The 12,767-nt window shown below is 44.3% G+C and overlaps 1 protein-coding gene across 5 annotated transcripts in view; it reads right to left on the reverse strand.

Moving 5' to 3' along the window:
- Positions 1-12,224, reverse strand: part of AUTS2 (activator of transcription and developmental regulator AUTS2) — a 1,022,984-nt gene extending 1,010,760 nt beyond the window's left edge. For all 5 annotated transcript variants that reach the window (XM_072943080.1, XM_072943079.1, XM_072943078.1 and 2 more), the window contains exon 1: positions 10,692-12,224. In XM_072943080.1, coding sequence (XP_072799181.1) covers positions 10,692-11,000 — 309 coding nt within the window. In that variant the 5' untranslated portion in view covers positions 11,001-12,224. The remainder of the gene's footprint in view (positions 1-10,691) is intronic.
- Between the last annotated feature and the right edge of the window lie 543 nt (positions 12,225-12,767).

A 12,767-nucleotide genomic window follows, 5' to 3' on the forward strand; every position in this document is an offset into this window, starting at 1 on the left:
ACTCAGGTGTGAAATCACACCTCCCAGCACACAGGCTGAATTATCCCCCAGCCTCTCACCTGTAATTATCATTTGCTCCCTCCCAGGTGGCTCTCAGCCACCACGTATCTTCCTAGGCTCACAGCTGGAAGTACAAACTCCTTCTGGGGCTTCATACGCTATGAGGGTGAGAGTGAGGACAAAAATAAAAACTTCATGCTGGCTTAGACAACTTCTCAAAGTATCTATTTTCAAGACTTATGCTGTATTTCAAGAGCATAAGAGCAACTTGACAACATTAAAACACCCTTATATCACCACAGATAACAGTATTTTTCAAATAAAAAGAGTAAATTTACTTCACAGTTCCTGTAGAGGCCAGTTTCTTCCATTAAGACCAATTCCAAAAATTTAGCAAAAGATCTTTCATCAGTTTAGAGGGCATAATTAGATGTTTTGATTAAAGCATTTTCCTTCCCTGGTTAACAAGATATAACAGATGTCACTGACTTCCCTAATAACAATACAGCCCTGCATTTGGCACCTTTACAATTTTAAAACTGAACTGTCATATAAAAAAATTATAGCTAGAGTTTCTCCGTACAATCATGACTCAGAAGTGGTTATGACATGTCTGGACTCCCCAATGGAACAGATATGGAAATCGTATTCCATATTCATAGCCGCAAGCCCTCCTTAGCAAGCACTCGAAAACCAACCTTTGAAATCTGAACGATGCAGGCTTATTCAAATCACCACCAATTATTCCTAGAAGCACCAAGCAAGCGAGGTATAAAACCTGAAGAGAAAATGCAAATCTTAAGTCACTTTCTTCCAGGAGCACAGGGAAGACATGCAGAACAGTGTCTCAGGACAAGAAATGCCCATCTAAAGAGATCCACTCTACTAAAATCCCAGCTTCCCTGCAGAGAGGAGGAGTATCATACTCGATTTAAAAAAAAAAAAAGCCTCCTATTTTTCACAGTAAGATGCCCCTGGTGCATTTGATCCAATTTACGAAAATTTGATTTACACCAATTTTGTCAACACATCAGTCCAGTGTGTAACCAGAGATACGCTTGTATTTTAAATGGGAGACAGCCTCTCTGACTGAAGTTCAACTCAAACATCCTGGTTTAACAACTCCATTAATGACATCAAGCACAGATCTAAAGATTACTCAGCCCCTTTGTCAGTTGCATGTGTTATTTATAGGACAGTATATCAATCATGTCTTCCCCTTATTATTTTCTACTTTTTGGTCCTAAGCTATTTGGTCTGCCAAATAAATACATTCCTTTGATGCTGCAAATTTAAACAATGCTTGATAAAAGATTAATAAAATAGCTGGGTTCTCTGCAACCACATACACACCCAGGGAAATTCATCAATGTCTTTTTATTTGCATATTTGGCTGACTGCCCCTTGCAGCAAATATGTAAGGCACAATGCTCAGGTATCCTGGTTTATGGTTTGCATTTAATTCAGGGTGTCAATCTGCTTCTGTTTTAATTACATCCATCTTGATATGTTATTACAATCTCATGAAAACTTCTTTTCATTATATGAATGGCTATAAATATACACACATGACAAACAGTTGTTATAAATTTTCTGGTTCAGCAATAAACAGGCAAGATTCCTTAGCCAACACATCAAGTGGATTTAATATTTTGAGTCTTTCTTTTTCAGAAGAAAAGTATAATATAGAAGAAAAGTATGGTATGGGAGAAAAGTGTGAGTCTTCAACTCAACCATACTCCAAAGTTCATTTGTTTCAAATGTTTTGCTACCAATGTTGGTAAGTTGTTCTGAGTCTCTCTGAATTGCCAGGAAAAATTCTATCAAAAACAAAAGTTAAAATTTTAAGTGGGGCCACATTAAGATCACCTTATATCCAAATAATCATCTTATATTTCCATTGGACATTCAAGGATGAGAAACCCTCATTATCAACACACTAATATTTATTTCTTTTTTTATATCCCCATTACCAAGGTGAGGGGGTGTCAAAAACGCCTAATGGACTTGGAAGAGAAAGGCCAATGATTCACTGGGGGAAAGCAGAATGCCTTTAGGTTTTTGATGGTAATAATCAGAACATTTCTTTGGAAAACATGAGAAGCTTTACAATCATGGGTGATCATTCTCATTTGTAGTATTATTTTTGTTTGGAAAAAATTCCAATGTTCCCAGTACTTGGGAATACAAGTACTAAGGAGAAGCAGTCTCCTAGTTTCATTGGATAACAGTGAGAGCCTCTAACTCCCAGTGTGATCTTAAGCAGGACAATTAACCCCTCTGGGCTGTGTTTTCATTTGCAAAATGAGAGGTAGAACGACAGCATTTCTAAAGACAACATCTGTGCCTCTAATGCCACTCCCGGCTTAGAAAGCACATCAGTCAACAATGGCTAGAGTGAAATAAATCAAGAGACTGCTCTGAGAAAGTTGAGGTCCTAACTTTAGGCTAATACCTCTAAAGAGGTAGCTCTGTCCATTAATCTCAAAACTGTAATTTTCACAGATAATCAAACTAATCAGCCTAACAAATGAGGAAGGAGCAAATTTTGCAATATGTAGCAATGCACAATACCAAATGCTTGTTTCTCTTCTTGCCCCAATGAAAAGTATAATTTCACCTGAACTATATAAAATCATTTCTTAGAACAGCAAAATCCAGGACCTTCACTATTTTTGCCAAAGAGCATGTACAGAGAGAATGGGTGGAACACTGGAATTTCTAGTATTTGGCTGGAAAACAAGTGATAATCTAATGTTCAACTATTGTTCTATCTACAACTTCATTCTCTTAGGGTTTTTTCCCCCTAGTTTTTAACTATGTAAAACTTTTCACTAAACCACCTCTAGCCAGTAAGCATAACTGAACAGAGACCCTAGCAAACAACCCCCCTAAAAAAATCTACTTCAGCATAACTACCAAATCACTACAATACTCTCTTAATTCCTCTTTTCAAGCTCTAAAATATCCCTGCCATCAGAAACTCTGCAGAAATCTAAAATGAGGGTAGTAGATTGGTGGTGTGCTGGGGGGTGGGGTGGTGTAGGTGTGGAGACAAGGGAAACGACTTCCCTGACATCCCTCAGGAATCATCACACCTTGACCCTGGCTTTGACTTAAACCCCGTCCCAGATTCAGTCTAAACGTATCAGATTTCACCCATATAACCAAGAGTCACAGTTTATCTTCACAGCCTGTGCTTCTGTATCCAGCCCAGGTCATTTCAAAATGCTTCAGTTAATAGCAATCACACAGACCTGCAATTTGAAGACTTTCTACCAAAAATGAATCCCAACCTGCATTTGCCATTTTCCTTTACTTAAAACTGCAGCTTCTCCCTTCTCCTCTTGTGACTCCATTTTACTGCTCTTAGGTTTTCCAGGGCCCAGAGGCACAGTACCACAAGGTACAGTAGCAAGCCATAATGACAAAATATAAAAATATTTGTATGCAGTTGGTCATTTGCAGTATTTGTTCAGGCAAACTCTAACCAGAGTTCAGATATGAATGAGAAATCAGAATAATGAGCTGATAACAGCCCAGAAAAATGAGGCAAGCAATTTACCCTCAACAGTGCTAACTTCAGAATCCCTCAAACAGACTGACAATATTCAAATAGTGAAGTTTTGGGATTTTAAAGTTTCTACATTTCATTCAGAACTTCCTAAGTCCATTACCTTTTATTAACCGCATTCATAATTTTGATAGCTCCACCTCAGTTAAAGGAAGAGAGGAGGAATGAAAGGAGGGAAGGAGGGAGGCAGACAGGTGGGGGAATCTACTGGATCCTAGGATGATACTGACTTATGTACTAGTATATGAAATAAATACCGATAAAGATGACAGCAATACAAATGATTTCAGGCTGTAAGTGCCCTTGGAAAGGATGGGATCAGAGACTGTACTTGCTTAGTCTCTTCCTAAACAAGCAAAGGAAACCACACCCCACCCCACAGTTACTAACAGCCTAAAGGTGACCTATCTTTGTGACCTTACAAAGGTAGGTACTAACTGCATAGCCCCTACCCTGCAGGCATATTAGAAGAAATGAAGGAAGAACACAGTTCAGATTTGTAAGAAGAAACATAAATTTAGGGTCTCACCAGACTTAAATTTTGTCCCATTTCTAGAAAAAAAAAACTGCATTCATCTATTCACAGAACAGGTACAGATTATATAAGAAAAACTGTTCTGACCCAGCTAAATGTCCCTAAATTGGTTTTGATTCTCTCCTGTCTTGGGTTTCACCAAATTAATTCCCATTCTGACCTACCAAACTTCAATTATTTGAGAGCTTTTAAATATGACTTTTCTTTTTCCCCAGAACTTTCTCAAATGAATAGCTGCTATCCCATCACCAAGTTCTTTTTCCTGTATCAAAAAAAATATTGGATTTAATCCTAACCCTGAAAAGAGTGTTGCTTCTTGAGGGAAAAAAATAGCATGAAGCACTTTTACAAAGTTAGACTACATTTAGTGTATTACTGTATTACAGCACAGAGGTAAAATAAAATAAAATGTAAAAATACAAACCCACCATACACCTGCTGCGCGCACACACCCCCTCCATCAAGAATTGCTACAAACCTTCTGTCCAAAGGTTTCCAGATCTTACATCCAGTAGAACCTAAATTTTCTTTAACAGCTGGTCACAAACTATTATTTTTTCAGCTTGGGGACCTTATTTCTAATCCTAACATTCTCTCAAACTAAACAATCACCATTAATTTTTGATAGCATATAGAAGTGTTGTATAGAAGAGTCTCAGAATCTCTTTATCATCTTCAATGCTCCTTGAATCATGTTAAATGCTCTTTTTTAAACCCTTTTTCAATGGTGAAAGCTAGAGGAAAACACTCTCAGAAAGGATCCAAAGCTAATCACTAACTTTGTGATTCATCTTTTAAATTTACTGATTCATTTATATCCTGCCTACTTCCAAAAAAAAAGATCTGAAATAGTTCATCTCAACAGCTAACACAAGGCACATGGAATCACCATCCCACAATCTTCCACCTCATCTCATGTAAATACTCCTGAAGTGATGCTCTGCCTTGTACAGTGAAATGCTGAAATTCAGTAAGTACAGTAAAATATTTGAATTAATAACCAAGCACTGTATTCACAGTCCTCCTTTCCTGCACACTTTCTCACCACTTAGGAACATCTCAGATCCTAAAGTTATGTACACTGTCAGAAGTGAAATGCTGGAACTGACCCAATTGCTCCTTAGTCCTATCATCCCAAACTTCCCAAGACAGAAAGTGAAAAATGCAGCAAAAACATAGCTCCACAGCTTTCCTTGGCTGTGTAACAGCAGAAAAAGGATTCCGACTTTCCTTGAAGGGCTAACACCAGGCAGGAAAAAGGAGAAGTGGACTAATCATCATTTACATCTCACATTCCCCTTACCACTCCCACTTCAGCAGCAGCCTCCATTCTGACTTCAAACTTCTGTCTGGTTTTCCAAATTGTCTATCATCAGCCCACTCACCCTAGACTCAGAGAATATCAAGTTCTGAGATCTGGAAGAGACCTTTGAGATCTTTTCCAGCATTTCCCATACTGGATTATGGACTATGAATTACAATGCCAAGAATGAAAGTGTCCTGTGGTCCAATAAGTTAGGAAATAAGGCATATCATGTCTTCTCTGATAATTCAAAAGTCATGTACACATAATATAAGACTCGTAATTCTAGCCGAACAAGTCGCTCATTTAATTGTGTCTAGCCTATCAAGTTCCCAAACTATCTGAGAATAGATCACTTTTTTTTTTTTTTTTGCTCTGGAACACAATCTATGACCATTCAGAGAACTATGTTCCCTTCCAGCGTGGGTACCTTGTCTCTAAAACTACTCTAAACCTCTCAACTAGTGGAAAAAGAAAATGATGCTTTTAAGAAGTGTCCTCCCAAGGTCACTTAACTAGTTAGAACAGTCAAGCCTCGAATGTGGGTCTCCACTGGTCTCCTGACTCTCTAACAAGCAAGCAGTCTTTACTTACACAATTTTGTTCTCATTTCTGCCAGCCCTTGTCCCTAATCCTAATCACTCATCTTGCTTCTGTGCCTTCTTCACCAATGTCTCTTCTTAGAATGCCTTCCCCATCCCCCATTCACTCCAAATCACGTCAACCTTCCAGGCCCCATATTCTCCAGGAAGCCTTCTCAAACACTTCAAACCCATCTCACTATCCCTTTCCTGAAAGCCTATTACACACAGTTGGTATTAGGCATTCGAGTGACTATTTCAAAATTACTTTATAGGTGCTAGACTTAAATTATCAACTAAACCACATACTCCTTCAAGATGCTATATGTATTTTAGGTTTCTTTGTACTGTTTTTTAGTGTCTTGTACATATCAAACACTCCATAAATATTTGCTGAGTGATACAAGGAACATGATTATCATTTTTTAAACAACTGAGTAAGTGAGATTTGACCATAGTAAGTTATTAGAGCCTACTAACCTGGTATGTTGTAAGGGCATCAAATTCTGTGCAGCCTATTTACACTAGCAATCTGTGGGTAAGTCCTGAAACAGAGCTGGGAAATGAAGACCACATGAAAGTCTTGGTTTGATCTTCCACCTACCAGAAATTAGTCTTCTTCAATTTCACAAACATGCAAAGCTCCAACTGGCCTCTGATGTGCTAATTCACAATTTCATCTTTGCTTTCCTTAGTCAATTGTACAAAATGAGACTTCCCTAAGAATCCAGTATACAACAGTGGAGTGAGGGAGAAAATAATGGATTTGCAAAGTCAAATTTTCAGCCAGTGCTCGCGTGGCTTCCTAATCAAGACTACACAGAAAGAAATGCAAATAACAACAGAAAGGCAGTATTATCTGGCACATTAGGGTACACTGAAAGCACTACAACCCCAACATTCCCATTTATACTTTGTTTGCTGGAAATGACTTTTTAGTGAGGAATGGTATCTGAGGCATGAGGCATATCATGACATCGCTCTCACTCAGAGACTATCCAAACAAATAATACCATATCCAAGTGGTAATTCTGCTTCTCAAATGTATAATGAAAAGAACACCATGTTCAACTTTAGCCTCCTCACTTACCCTCTTATCCTCTATCATGAGACTCTTCACAATTGCATACTTGAACTTCAGGGCACAATTACTCAAAACAAGTGTCCCTGCAGAATATGAAACCACCTCAGCCAGTTTCACTGCCTGTAAAGTGTGGGACTCTCAAACTATGTCCAAAGCTTTCATCATTTTAAGAATCCAACAATAGTGAAAAATAATCCACATAAAAATGCAGCTTCTCATGAGGCAAGCTTTTTACTCTTCTTCCAGTATTTCGAGTAAAACCACGGTTAGTCTGAAACAATTTATATCACCACATCTCACTATGAACTAAGAGCCTCTTTTTTAAAAGGGAAGTCAAAATCAGCTACTCAAAACAAAATCATGGAGTCAAATGATGTGTCCATTAACACCCAAAGTACACTTCATCACAGTTTGCTAGCTACTGCTCTGAAACTGCATAAGCTTAAAGCCTAACTGTGTAAGCCAATATTTCTGATTTCTTATAACATCATACTAGCAAGCAAACTTGATATATGGTGACAACGAATTTCATTTCTAAACAGTAGACACAAAAACAGAGTATGTATTTAGGGTAACTCTTAGCATCTATAATAATTCTTAACATTTACAAGCACTCCTGTAACATACATTTCTGTCTAAGTTCATACTTTAGTTGCCTGTTTTCTAATAAGCCCTCACATTTCTTAGTGATAGTTCAGTAAATCTTCCAAACTGAGTACAGTGCGACACCAGAGGTTTTATTTTAATGATCACTACACACATATGTCTGACTACCCAGCATGGACACAAATGTGATAAGCAGCAAACAAATCTATCCTGTCCCACAGAACCAGAAACACATGATGACTTTTACTCCCCACTGTGTGTTTTTAACCTGAAAAGTTTATTTACAGCTTTCCTACAAAAATTGGGATTCCTAAGTGTGAACACTGACAGGCTATTTGATGATATTAGGGAACTGTTGTTAATTTACCTAGATGTGATACAGTACTATGTGATTTAGGTGCCCCCCCCACCTTTTTTGAGTCATTATCACCTACAAATACATACAAATTTCTCACATCACATCTGGGAGAGGAGAATGAGTAAATGGGATACAGATGAGACTTGAGCTGGAAGGTTTTGAACCTGGGTGATGGGTATATTAGGGTTTGTTATATACTGTTCTCTGTACTTTTTGTGTATGTTTATATTTTCCTTCAAAGTTTTAAAGAAAGTTTTAAAAAAGTTAGACCTTCATGCCCACACAAAGTTGTGCAAATGGTATTCAGATATGAAGGTAGTGTAATGTTCAGCAAACCAAAGTAATCTGGGTTTTGAATCTAGAAAAGTAGCAGAAAAATAATCACAGCAAGGAAAGGAATGGTATTAATGGTACACTTTGAACTTGGTCTTCTTTAAAATTGTAAGTTTTTTACACCCAAAAGAAACTACAATAGGCACATTTTCTCTCAAAAGCCAAATGGATAGATATATACGTCACGAGACTAGCCAAATACTTATTAAAAGTAAAACAATAAAAAACAACTGCATATGATCTATTCATCTCTACTTGCCTTTCAAAAATTCTCATGGGAATCTGCGGGCCCCTCTTGCTTACTTACTCAAAGGGGCCACAAAGCAGCCCAGAATAACCATACAGTTAGCAGAACCACTTGTAAGCAGCTCTTACAAATACTGTCCTAAACCAACCCCTGACAGCAATGGTAAACCAAATTCTAGGCAGCACTTTCTAATTCACGTATTAGGATACATGCTGCCATTTCAAATGCTATTTTAAAGCAAGAGAGACAGAGAGAAAGAGGTCACATTGTACAGTACTCTCCTACCCTGGCAAGTTGAAGCCACAGTTAGAATTATCCTAATAAGTGGTGAGCCTCAACACGCAGAAAAACTGTGTACGATCCATTTTACCCAATAAAGCACCAGTTCTAGAACCAAAAGATAACTGATTCAATCACTAACATCAAAATCTATGGCCACCAATACCACCACCACCACGACCACCACTCTCCCTTCCTCCCCAACCACTGGCCGCCATCCACCACCACCACCACCAGCAACCCAACCAAAAAGCAGTTCAAACAGAAAAGAACAATGCTTACAGGAAGGCTTCCTTTTTTAAAATATTTAAATTTGACACCCAAACACACACACACACACACACACACACACAAACACACAGCAATCTAAACCTGTATAGTTACTGCATGTGAGATTTAAGCTGTTGTTAACAAAGCGTGTACTTAAACATTGCAAACAATACCACAATAACAACAAAAACCAAAGGGAAAGAGAAAAGTTTCTTTCAGGAACCTCAAACCATCACATCAGGTGCAGGAGAGGCTAGAAACCAACTCCTATCTTGGTTTTGTGCTTAAGAAAGCAGACCAACTCCGCAGAATCTCAAAGCACTGTGCGTGTGTGGTGAGTTGGGGGTGGGGAGAGGAAGGTGGGGGAGGTAAAAAGGGGGTTTCATTTATAGAAGCCAGTTACTGATGCCAGCACCAAATCAGATCCGTCCAGGTAAAGAGAGTTTCCCCCCCACCCCTAGACAATCTCCCCCGCTACCTCCCCACCGTCACCACCCCAAGGAGCCGGTTAGCTGGCAAGAAAATGTGCATTTGGAAATCAACGCTGCAGGTGCCCAAGGAATAAAGAAAGACACACATAGATATACACACACACAAAGCCAATCAGAAAGAAAAAGAAAAGAAAACACAAAAAAAAAAGGAAAAGGAGAGGGACAATTGGGTGACAAGCCCTTCAGATACCAGCAAGGATTTTATTCTTTCCTCACACCAGTCCTCCTTGGTGTACCTTTTTCCATCATTTAACTGAATTGCTCATGTACACACACATGTGCATGTGTATATGTATAGATAATATTACAATTAACCCTTTCTGTAGTAGACCCCAGTACGGAATACAGAAAGATATTCCATCCTTTCCTCTCTTCTCTCCCCTCCTCCCTCCTTTCTCCCAACCGAGAGAAAACGCCCCCTTCCCCAGCTTCACCAAAAAAAAAAAAAAAAAAGGAAAAAGAAAAGAAAAGAAGAGAAAAAAAAAAAGACAGGGGAGGGGGGCAAAGAACCACAAAACCTCATCAGTCTCCGGTCCCGAGGACACCCAGGAAAGGTCTATACTATACAGAAACACACACCAGGGACATATGGCTCTGTAGAAAGCACACAGAGAACCGTCCACAGGCGCCCCAAACCCAGCAAAGAGACTTCCACCAGCCAAGAAGCCATGATTGGGGAGGGAGAGGAGAAAGGAGTAGGGGCAGAGCTCTCCGTGGAGGGGGGCGCATTGTTATGATGCCTGAACCCCTTTCTTTCTGCCCATCTGCTGTGGAGGGGGTACTGGGAGGGGGCGCAGGGGGGAAGCCGAGCGAGAACGAGGAAACCAAGAGACCAGGCACGGCTTGGCGATTCCCTCCTGCCGCCTGTCTGCCCGCGCCCCCAACTACCCCCCAACAATAAGACCTCAGCCTAGACAGCCAGCCAGCCAGACCGACCAGAGCGCGGCGGGGGAGGCAGCAGAGCCAGGCGCAGCCGAGGTGGGGGGGTCGTGCCTATAAAGGGAAACCGGGGGGAGGGGGTCCCCCTTACCTCCAGCGCTTCAAAAGTGACAAAGCTGGTCATGGCAAATCCATCAATGATGTCCTCTTCGGCCGAGGTGGACTCTCTCCGCTTCCTCCGCGGGGGTCTGGGCCGGGACGGGGCGGAGGACGGGGACTTCCCATTGTCTTCCTTGTCGGAGCCCGACGACGAGGCGAGCGAGGGCGCCCGGGTCCGGCCGGCCCCGCCGCCGCCGGCCGCGCCGGCCCCCAGCCCGCCCCGGGAGCGCCTCTCCCGGTCTCGCTGCGACCGCGACCGCCGCTTTTTGCGGAGTCCATGGCCCCGCGTCGGGCCATCCATGGCTCTGCCGCGCCGGGGTCTCCCCGCTCGCTGCCTGCCCGCCACAGGCTCCGGCCGCGGCCGCACAAAAAAATTGACACCAACCCCTCCCTCCCCCTTCTCGGCTTCCCTCCGCCCCGAGGAGGGCGCGGGGGAGACGGCGGCCGAAAGAAGGGAGAGAGGGGAAGAAAGAGAGGAGAAAGAAAAGGGGGAAGGGGCGGAGAGAGGGAGGAGGGACGGGAGCGAGGGCGAGAGGCAAGAAGCCCAAGTGCGGGGCTGCCCACAGCACCGAGGGTCGGAGATTCCTGTGAGCAGCGCCGAGCAAAGTAATGGCTGAACACACAGGTCTCCTTTAGAGGAAAAAAAAAAATAACTCACCAAGCAGGCAATAAATCAGAATAGCGGAATGCTTTGATCAAGAGACTGGGAGGCTCCGGGGAGCCCTCCCCGCGGCCATTCTCCGCCGCGCCCCCCGCCCCCCGAAAACGCCTGGTACCCCCGACTCCAAATCGGGTCCGAAAAGGTCGCGGGAAAGTGGGGGCAATGAACTTCACCCGCCCCTCACGCAGGAAAACACCCCCGCCGCCTCTCACACACGCCTCAGAGAAAACTCACTCCCAGGCTCCAAAAATTTTAAGAAATGCTTCCAGGGGAGGCCACGGCTTCCGAGCGACCTGAGAGGGACGAGACCCCCCAGAGAGGGAAGCATAATAATGAAATAATTAAGAAGGGAGAGGGCGAAACTGGAAGAGGTGGAGGAGAAGGGAGGTGGAGGAAGGGAAGGAGGATGCTGGAGCAGTTGTGGGGTTTGCTTTTCGGCTCGGAGGGGGGAGGAGAGGGAGATGAAAGAAGAGAAGAAGCAGCCCCTGACGCTGCCACCCACCCACCCCTCCTCAAAAAAATATTTTTTCCAGTCCCAGAGAAGAGGTCACCCTTCCTCAAAAAAGGGAGGGGGCGAGTCAGTCGACGAGGAAAGCAGAAAGAAATCTCCAGTGAGGGAGACACCGGTGTGCCGCCGCCGCCTCCTGCCGCCGCCGCCGCTGCCTCTTCTCTTCGCCCAGCCTGAGGGAGAAGCGCGGCCAGGAAGCGCCAAGAACACCGCTCTCGCCGCCGCCGCTAACGCTGCCGCCGCCGCCGCCGCGAGAGCCCCAAGCCGGAGGGTGCACGGCGTGTCCCCGGGCGGCTGCAGCGGGAGCCCGGGCACGGCCCCATCCTCCGCCCGCCCGCCTCGCTCAGCTCCCGCTCCTCCCCCTCCGCGGCCGGCCCACCGCCGCCGCCGCCGCCCGCCTCAGCCCAGCCCCGCGCCCGCCCGCGCGCGCCGCGCGCACGCGCACCGCCCTACCCGCGGCCTCTCTCTGCGCGCGCTCCCGCCCCCGCGGCCCCGGCCAGCTGGATCACGTGGCCTGCCGGGCTACCTCCTCCCCCGCCCCCTCCCCAGTTGTAGAGTGTGTAGAAACCAAAAGGCTGGGGGCTGGCCGCGCTCGCGAGCCTAGGGCATGCGCGCTGGGGCGGCCGGGCCTGCGCACTGGGGGCGGAGGGGAGCCAGGAGTAGGGAGCGAGGGGGGAGCGGGGGCGTGGTGGGGGCCGCCCGCGTGGGGTCGGCTGCGGCCCGCCAGAGTTGGCGCGTGAGGGTGTGGAAGCTGCGGAATGATTCCGCCAGTCATACCCGGGATGAGGGCGGACTGCTGTCCGTCTGCTCCGCGCGACCCGCTCCGCGTCCCCCGCACCCTCCTCAGTACACTTGTCCTTGGCCCCCCAACCCCAGGTCCGCTGGAGCTGCCCGGGCCG

This window comes from Vicugna pacos, chromosome 18 (assembly GCF_048564905.1).
Source record: "Vicugna pacos chromosome 18, VicPac4, whole genome shotgun sequence".
Classification (NCBI taxonomy): domain Eukaryota; kingdom Metazoa; phylum Chordata; class Mammalia; order Artiodactyla; family Camelidae; genus Vicugna; species Vicugna pacos.